The following is a 9,865-nucleotide window of genomic DNA, read 5'->3' on the forward strand; positions in this document are numbered from 1 at the left end:
TTCCTTCCTTCCTTCCTTCCTTCCTTCCTTCCTTCCTTCCTTCCTTCTTTTTTTTCCCTTGGTTTGTCAAGTGCTGGGGTTAAAGGCATGGACCACTGCCACTGCTACCACCACTACCAGTCTCAAGGAGTATTCATGTGTTGTTTTTGGTTTTTTGAGACAGGGTTTCTCTGTGTAACTGTGGCTGTCCTGGAGCTCACTAGACCAGGCTGGCTAAGAGATCCATCTACCTCTGCCTCCCAAGTGCTGGGATTAAAGATGTATGCTACCACCATTCTGCGGCAGTGTCTTCTTTCTTTTTCTTTCTTCCCTTCCTTCTTTCTTTCTTTCTTTCTTTCTTTCTTTCTTTCTTTCTTTCTTTCTTTCTTCCTTCCTTCCTTCCTTCTTTCCTTCCTTCCTTCCTTCCTTCCTCCCCCCCCTCTCTCTCCTCCTCCTCCTCCTTCAAGTATTTACTGATTATTATTATGAGGGGGTGTGCTGGGATATGTGCTACGGTACCTAGATATAAATCAGAGAACAACTTCTTCTTCCACATTTATGTAGGAGTTCTAGCTTGAGTGGCAAGCACCTTTAAGCAAGGAGCCACCTCATGAGCCAACTGTAAATTCTTGCTGTAACCCCTCCTGATGTTGGAGGATGGGGCAGTTTGATTCCCTAACTGGCAACTCCCTTGCTATAAAAATGTCAACCAAATGGCCAGACATCCTACCCTTCTGCCAGCACTGACCACCATGAACACTCCACAGACACCTTAAAGAAACTATGCTGCTTGCTCTGGCTCTTGAAGGCGTAGACCCTGGAAGAACTATTTGAAAGCTTACATTGGATTTTTGTTACGACAAGCCTTGGTGAACTCTAAATGATCCTGTAACCACTTCTACCTGAGCCAGAGAGGAAATGTGTCCCCTGGTGGCCTAGCACAAAGGAACTGCTGTGACTTGTGCTAAAGAGCCAAAGCTACGATTCCTATGAACATAAGCCGTTATTTCCAGGAGAAGTTTCTTCTGGCTATAGTACATATATAAGTAAGCTGCTTGATTCATTTGGTGAGCCAGCTGAGAGACACCCAAATGGTCTGTGCAACATCAGGCCCAATAAAAGGCTTCCCTCAAGTGATGTTTTCTGGCTTGCTTTTAGGAATTGGGATGAGAAGGTGACAGGAAAGCAACAACAGAGAAAGTATGATGAAAACAATGGCAAAAGCAACAAAGCAGCAGCAGTGGTCGCTGAGCAGCCTGGAAGCCAAGCTCAAAAGTGTCCAGGCAGCTGGCTGCTTACTGCTGAACAGCTGGAGAGAGGCCAGAACAGGGGCAAGACCAACCGCTGTAGCAGGGAGGGTTGAGCTGTGGCTGAAGAATAGAAAGAAGAGCCGCTAGAGAGGTACTGCAGGCCCTAGATCTAGAGAGCTGGATGGGCTCTAGGGCCAAAAGTTGCTCACACCCCAGGCCCGGGAGCTGGAACACTGGCTCCTGGTAAGGTCTTGCTGCTCAAGATCTAAATGAAACATTAGAGGGTGTAGCTTGCTTCTATCAAATGCTGAAGAATACAAAAGCTGCCATAGAGTTGGGTGTGGTGGCATTGCAGAGGCAGAGGTAGGAAGGATTCCTATAAATTCAAGACCTTGTCTAAGGCCCTGTCTCAAAAAAAAAAATATGTATGACTTAAATTTAAAAACTTTAAAAACCAAAAGTCAGAACTGCCCAAGCCCAGCACTTAACAAGCTTCTTCTTTCCTATTTCTAATTTCTATCTTGGTAGAACAAAAGGACACCAGCCATCTGACCAGTACCAGGATACCTTTGCCCACAAGATGCTGGGTGGAATACAGGGCCCAGTTCTCCAGAGAGGTCATTCTCTAGCCCTGTCTCACCTAGGAGCAGGAATATACAGATTTTGACAGCAGTACACACATTCCTGTCATCAAAGAGGATTCAGAGGCCAGCTTCTAGTCCCATACTGTTGGAAGTAAAAAGGGAGAAAGAACCTGTAATTGACCCTTGGGTCTCAAGGAAACAGAGCTAAGCTTCTATCAGCATTAGAATAAACCCCAAGGAACATTTTACTGGAAACGCATAATAGAAACCACTTATGTCTAGAATAAAGCATCTATTCATTCAAAAAAGAAGGGACAAAGGAAAGAGAGAAAGGGAAGGAGAGAAGGAAAGAGGAGGAAAGGAATGAGAGAGAGGAAGGAAGTCAGAGAGAGAGAGGGAGAAGGGAAGGCACTTTTTTTTTTTTTAAGTTATCTCTTGCCTTCAAAGAGATTGAACTTTTGCTAGGCTATGCAGCCAAATTAATCACATGCCTTGAGATCATTTAAGACTTTGTACTTAGGGGCTAGAACAATAGTTCAGCAGTAAAGAGCTCTAGCTTCTCTTCCAGAAAACCAAGATTTAATTCCCAGCACCCACACAGTGGCTTACAACTGTGTGTAATGATCTTCTGTAATCCCCAGAAGAGGGATCCAATGCTCTCTTCTCCCCTCCATGGGATTGCACACATCTGATACACAGACATGCATTCAGGAAAAACACTCATACCCAAAAAATAAAACAAAATAAATAAATCTTAGAAAATGTTTTAAATACTCATACTCATTACAAAAGAAAAAAAAAGAACCTGCCTTTAAGAGAACAATGCAACCAATCTTACCATGTCTTGAATTTCCCATATAATCAGCTTTTACAACCCAAGCTCATGCATAGCTTTAACTTTATGTATGTATGTATGTATGTATGTATGTATGTATGTATGTATGTATGTATGTATGTTTTCCAAGACAGGATATCTCTGTGTAACAGAGCCCTGGATGTCTTGGACCCTCTTTGAAGACCACACTGGCCTCAGAGAGATTAACCTGCCTCTGCCTCCTGAGTGCTGAGATTAAAGGCATGCACCACCATGCCCAGCACACAGCTTTAATTTTAAACTATGTATTCTTCTATGCCTTTGACCCAGAATAACGTTGTGGTAATCACTGGTGGAAAGCAGTCAACAGGTTGAAACTAATCTTAAGCAAAACAAATGCCCCATAAATGTTGGAAGCAGCATGTAGATATAAGTTGATAACATCTGTGTGGGTTTGGGTGCTATTCAGGGTAACTTGTTCTCTGTAAAAAAGATGTACTCCAATCCTTTCCCATACCATGTTTTTTTATGCTGTACAATAAGTACTGAACAAAGAACATTATGAGGGACAGACACAGAAGAGAAACACACACCACCCAGGCAAAACCAAAGGCATCAGGGACATATCAAACACACACAAGAGGCAGGCCAGTAACCACAGACACAAGAAATAGACAGAAAACACAGGGGACAAAAGTAGAGAATTCACATTTGAATTTGCTCTTGGCCAAACTACGCCAAGAAAAAGTCTCTGTTTTCATTCAACACACACACAATTAATAAATTTTTGTTAAAAAAAAAATAAGATCTGAATTTTCCTGAAAAATTCATGATTCTGTTTTGTTTTATTTTGTTCTTGTTGTTTTTGTTTTGTTTGTTGTTGTTGTTGTTTCTCTCTGTAGCCCTGGCTGTCCTGGAATTCACTCTGTAGACCAGGCTGGCCTCAAACTCAGACCTACTTGCTTCTGACTCTCAAGTGCTGGGATTAGAGACATATGCCACAATACCCAGCAATGAATTTCTTTCTTTTAGATTTTTTTTTTCTTTTAAAGAAGCCCACCAAGGCTCCTTTCCACCTTCCTACTCTTTCCTTAGCCACAAAGTTCCACTGATTCATGTTCCCTCTGCTGGGTCACACTGTTTAGCAGCTTTCTCAGTCTTCCTGACCTATGGGGAGGATGCCCATCTGCGACTTTTCATAGATTCCACTGACTTCCTGCAATGGAATCTTGTGACTCACAGCACCCCATGTCTGCTCAGTTCCTTAGGGGACGGAGACAGCCTTGCTGAAACTCCCTGTGAGACCTCCTGCATAGCCCTCAGTGCCAGGTGTGGGCTGGATGCCCACTCCTGTTGCCTCCACCCAAGAGTTCCTGTATGTGGTGACCTGAATGAGAACGCCCCCTACAGGCCAACAGGTTCAATTGCTTAGAAGGATTAAGGTTTTGTTGGGACAGGTGTGTCACTGAGGACAAGCTTTGAAGTTTCAGAAGACTCACACCCATTCCCAGCTAAGTCTCTCTGCCTTTGTAATGGTTGTCAACTTAACTCTACCTAGGACCAAGTAAAACCTAAGCAGCTGTGGACTGGAGATGGCTCAGCGGTTAAGAGCACTGGCTGCTCTTGCAGAGGACCTGGATTCAATTCCCAGCACCCACATGGTGGCTCATAACTATCTGTAATGCTAGGTCTCAGGGATCTGGCATCCTCTTTTGGCCTCCACAGGTACTCATGGTGTAAGCATGCATCCATACACATAAAATAAAAAAATAAAACAAGCAACTGAGTTTGACTGTGAAGTAAAAGTTAAACTCTCTCTATTCAGTCTAATCATTTGAGGTAGGAAGATCCACACCAAATCTAGGCCACACCTTCTAGGTAGCAGGCTACATAAAAGGTCATGGATGAAAGAAGTTTTTGCTTTTTGCCGCTTGCCCTCACTCTCACTAGACAGTTTATCTATCCTGTTCCTAAGGTATTCCTTCACTGTTGTTTGAGCCCATTTCCTCGGAATTCTAACACAGACTGAAGACTGGCAGCTCTCTAGGATTTCCCTGGAACTCCAGCACCAGACTGGGACAGCTGAGATATCCAGTTTTCTGGCCTGAACAACTACTAGATCCTTGGTCTTTCTGTCAGGAGACAGTCAATGTTGGACTATTTGGACCACAGCTTGTAAGCCAGGCTAAAAAGTCACAGACAGACAGACATGGACACACACACATATTCTCTCTCTCTCTCTCTCTCTCTAACAGTTCTGTTTCTTTAGAGAACCCTGACTAAAATAGCCTTCTACTTGTAGATCAAGATATGAACTCTTAGCTGTCTCTGTCACCATGCCTTTGCCTACCCTCATGTTTCTCTCTGAAACTTTAAGCCCAATTAAACACTTTCTTTTATAAGTTGTCATAGTCACAGTATTTTGTCACAGCAATAGAAGAAAAAAAAAAAAAACCTAATCCCCCCAAATCACTTACACGAATGATGCCTTATGACTGGAAGCCACACCATGTGGTGCTCAGGAAGCCCATTCCATGGCTGTGCAGCTGAAGCACCTACTCCAAATCATGCTCCTTGCACTCCCATTGGGTAACTCACTCTGAAGAGTCCATCCCCACAAGATCACCACCCCAAGTACTCATCTCCCAGCCTACCTGAGCATGAAGAGCCACCAAGAGGGCATCAAGCTGAACCTCCAGTGTACGGCTGCCCACACTCACAGCCGCCTCAAGAATTTGGCCCAGGCTCTGTTCAAGACAGGGGAAGAAATGGCTTCAGTCCACCTTCTGCCCACAAGAGGGAAGTGAGGACTTGGATGAGGTCTAGAACACTAATCCCCTTTAATACCTAAACCAAGAAGCTATACCTCCAGAATAGCTCCAGAATTTGGGGGCAGATTAAGAAAAGTGTTTTCTGGGTCACAGGTCAGTATGGCAGGTAGAGGGCAAGTTCTGACACTCCCATCCAGTGCTTAGCAGAGAGGAAGCCACTCTCCTCATAACTCAACATATCTGAAGTTAGGGTTGCTTCCACAGGGTCTGATATGAGGGGTCGGGGTGTTGCTGTGCCCTCCCTCCATACAAATACCTTAGATATCTGATAGGTTTCTGCATGCTTCTTGTAGAGGCCAAGTACTGCAGGGAGGAGCTTGGGGAGCTGTTCTTCCAACTTCTCATTGGGAAGCAGGTGGCTCATGGGGCCCAGAGCTGCCACCACTGCAAGCCGGAGCTGAAAAGACAGCAAAGGCCTCCCTGTCTGCTAATTGCTCTGAACCCCGTGGCTAACATGCAAGCCTGATGGCTACCAGTTACTAGTAAATTTTTGCAGCAACTATGGCAAGAGGTCAGATGGTGGCCAGGTAGGACACAGTCTCAAGACAGAGAGTGTGTGCCACAGGGTACTACAATGACCAGGCCTCAAGACCAAGCTTTAGAACAGGTTGACTCCAGTTGGATGTAGGTGCTCTTCATCGCCTCCTGAATACCAATCATGAGCAGGGAACTTGGGGCCCCTTTTCCCCTCAGGACCTCCCTGGCAGAGAGAAAGGGCAAAGGCAGAAGGAGGCCTCAGAGGCTGGGCCTTGGCCCCTGATAGGTCATAGCTGTACCTTGGCATCCCGGCTCTGCAGCCAGTGGTGGAAAAGAACATCATAGGCGCCAAAGATGTCGGTAGAAAAGGTGTCCTTCCTGACTGTGGGGTCTGGGGCTTGGTCCAGGTTGGCCAGGTACTCCAAGGTGCTTTCACTGAAGTGCTGCAGAGCTGTGATGGCCACATGGTGAGCAACTCCCGACGTGAACCACACTGGCTCCCCAGTGCTGCCCATGAACTCTTAAAAACAGTCTGCATGGTACTTAGACCAGCATTTGGCCCAGTGGAGACTCAGAGTAAACAGAGTCCTCCTCAAGTCTTCCCTGAAACCTCAGAAGATGGCCTTCTGCAAAACAGGATGACTACAGGCCTGTCAGGACAAGCTCAGGCATAGGAGAGTGGCCCTAAACCTGACTGAAGAGTGTCCTTGAAGATAGAGGAGATAGGGGAGAAGACATCCATGTTTAACAGAAGCAGAGAATGGCGGGAGAGTGAAAGCTCTGGGAAGCCACAATACTACCAGAAGAAGGAAGACGAGAGAAATATATTCTCCTTCTCAGCTCTCAGGAAGGTGCCAATCCACCAATGCCCTGATTCAATGTCCCTGCAATAACTTTGCTCCCATGTCTTCCCTAGGGAAAGAAGGAGTACTGTGTACCCTCCCCCAGGCTCTTGCTACATACACCACAAGGGCTGTCAGGCCCAGTGCAAGGGCAAGAGGAAACAGGTACCAGGCCTAGGTGAATGGGCATAAGATGCCAGGGTTATTATATTACTCATGCCTTCCTTGGCCATTCCCTGGGGCCTGAATGGGGACATAGCTGGGTAGAACAGAAGCTCTGAGTCACTGTGGGCAGTCATACAAAAAGTCCAAAGATATGGCTGGGGTTACAGACCAAGACACAGGTCTGGGTCTGGGCCAGGAGAGAGCAACAGGCAGGGGTAAGCACTGAGGCAGAAATCTCTGTGCTTCCCACCTTCTAGAACCAGTTAGTCCCTCAAGGTTCACACTGTGCCAAAGCTACCTTTACACAACCCAAAACTCTTTGTAGGCAGAGTAGTAAATGGGGTATCTTGACTTAAATGCTAATTCTCAGATCATTAAAAAGAACCTAGAAACTGACCCATTCCTTTTTGCACAGGAGTGGCTCATCCCGGATCAGGGACACACAGTAGGGTGCTCCTGCATAATGTACATGGTCTTGTCCACAGATTCTCAGGCTACCTCCTCTCTCCTCACTACTGAGGTGGCTTCTTTATAGCAGGTGTGTGCCCCTCACATGGGCTTGGGAACCCTTCACAGCTGTCCTGGACTTGCTTTGTAGACCAGGCTGGCCTAGACCTCACAGCGATCTACCTGCCTCTGCCTCCCCAGTGCCGGGATTAAATGCATGCGCCACCACAACCGGCTCAAAAATTTTTATTTTTATTTAGACTTTTTTTTTTCCTCACAGAATTTTCTCTTTTCTTATACCTTGTTCTTTCTTTTATCCCTTCATTCTGTTGTCTCATAGCCTACACTGGATCATTCTGAAATCTTTTCTGCTTTGAGGCCGCTCTGTGCTAAGTTGACGTGCAAATGATAGTGTCTAACATTGCTCCAGACTCATGTTAAGACTTCAACCAGTGGCTCCCCAAGCCAGTGCTCAGGACAGTCTTGGCTGACCACAGGATGGTGTCTAGAGGACACACACCTGACTCAGCTCCCTTGTGAAGCAGAGCCTCAGCCAAGGTCTGCCATCCAATCTAATAAGAGAAATAAACTTTTTCTTCACTGATGCAGGGATAAACTACAGTTACAAAATCTGAAGAGAGAGAATTTAAGAGATAATGAAAGGAAACTATGTTCCCATCAGGACCCATGGTGAAAGTCTCACTGATCAGTCCCCCTATCCCTGAGGATGGGCCTCCGGAGGTTCATTCGGGTAGACAATGGCCTCAACTCCCACCACTCTTGGCTGCTGATACTGAGACCAAAGGGCCTGGAGGCAGCAGGAGACATTGATTCCTCAGCTCCTCTCAGTCCCAAGGTTCTTCCTTCAGATCAGAAGGATATTAGTCAGAGTGGTCTTCAGGGGTAAGAATGTTTTTCCAAGTAATATTTCCAGAAATAAAAATATATTTCCAGAAATAAAATCCTTACAACTTGTTAGATTTTGAGCTTTAATCAGTTGTATATACTCAGGGTGAAAGAGGTCCACTCCCCTAATGCCAAACTCCTTTTCCTGGGAAGCAGACACCAGCTGGGTCTTCTGGGTAAGTGCCACAGGTTCTCCCACAGAAGTGTGTCCTCCAGCCTGGCACTGCTCAGAACTGGCCCCTTACAGTCTCCTGATACAGCTCTGCTGTCCTGTAGTCAGATCCTCTTACATTGGTGTCTGCTTGGTTCTGCAGATGTTTGTCACCCACACAGCCCTAAAACCCCATGGCTCTGAAGAATGACATTACTGGCCACTCAACCTAGCCTCCTTCCATCATATAAGGCTGCCACCACCTGGGTATCCTCCATCTCAGTTCAAGCCACCTCTTACTGCCACATCCTTCAGATGCTCTGCGAAAGACTGGATGAAACACATGTCCAAGACCCATCTCTCTGAAAAGCTTTTGTTTTACCCTCACAGTCAGATGGCACGGGTAGAGTTATGATCCAGCGTGCAGACTTCTACTAGAGCTGTGGAAAATTGCCAATTGGACGGGCATTCCCAAAGACCAGGGAATGCCAGTTCCTCACTGGTGTCCAGGGCATGTGTGCCATGGCCATTCTGTCTGCTGGATCTTCTAATCATGGAGTCGTGGGACTTCACACATCCTTCTGTTTCTTTTTCAGCTGTCTGTCACTGGAATTCAGGCTCCATGGTCTTACCCAATAGCCCTTTATTCTCTATTTTTTTTTTCCTATTTCCTACAACTCTGAATTCTGCCATATTCACCAGAAGTTTCTTCAACCTCCCCTCATTCTACAATGCTTTTCATTTCTCTCACCCCATTTCTAGAAAGCTTGATTTTACTCTGTTTGATTGCAGCTTCTTCATGGATGGTGACACGCTCTTGCTTCATGAGTTCATTCTCCCCTGTTATCTTCCTAGGATGTTAGTCACAGATCCTTTCTTTTGGTAATCTTCTCTTTCCCAAACTGTTAATATCCCCAGGCCACAGTTTCTGTTTATTTGGCTGCCACCTTCCTACCTGACTTTCCTCAGAGGTGGGACTTATGTGCTGCCTTCCATCTCAGGATTGGCCACAGGACTACTGGGTCTTCCAGGAGCAACAAAGAATGCTCAATGTGAACAGTACAGGTAGGAGGCATTCTAGGAGTACCCCTGCTGAGCCCAGGGGACTTTAGTCAATAATCCCAGCAACTGGAAGCTGGGGTGGCAGAACTGATTTCAAGTTCAAAGCTCCTGTCTCCAAAAACAAAACAAGGCCGGAGCGGTTGGTAAAGCGTTTGCCTAGAATACCACAAAGCTCTGGGCTCAAGCTCTAGTACCACATAAATCCACTAATGGCTTCATACATCAGTAATTCTAGAAGGAAAATCAGAGATTCAAAGTCATAGCCAGTCTGTGTACCATAAGAGCACCCCCACCAATGCACCCCGGCAAGAAAAGTGTTCGTCTTGGTCGAGCCTGCTTGCTACAGCATGAGGTGCC

General features: G+C 46.0%; 1 protein-coding gene across 5 annotated transcripts in view; it reads right to left on the minus strand.

The window, feature by feature from the left end:
- The window catches only part of Mroh1 (maestro heat like repeat family member 1), a 68,955-nt gene that overhangs the window by 40,921 nt on the left and 18,169 nt on the right, over positions 1-9,865 (minus strand). For 4 of the 5 annotated variants that reach the window (XM_055626626.1, XM_055626628.1, XM_055626625.1 and 1 more), the window contains exons 8-10: positions 6,235-6,386; positions 5,715-5,855; positions 5,282-5,374 (exon numbers count right to left, since the gene is read on the minus strand). In XM_055626626.1, the coding sequence (XP_055482601.1) occupies positions 5,282-5,374; positions 5,715-5,855; positions 6,235-6,386 (386 nt within the window). The remainder of the gene's footprint in view (positions 1-5,281; positions 5,375-5,714; positions 5,856-6,234; positions 6,387-9,865) is intronic. The other variant, XM_055626630.1, reaches the window with a different exon arrangement.

Source organism: Psammomys obesus, unplaced genomic scaffold (genome assembly GCF_907164565.1).
Source record: "Psammomys obesus unplaced genomic scaffold, mPsaObe1.curated_primary_1811, whole genome shotgun sequence".
NCBI lineage: Eukaryota > Metazoa > Chordata > Mammalia > Rodentia > Muridae > Psammomys > Psammomys obesus.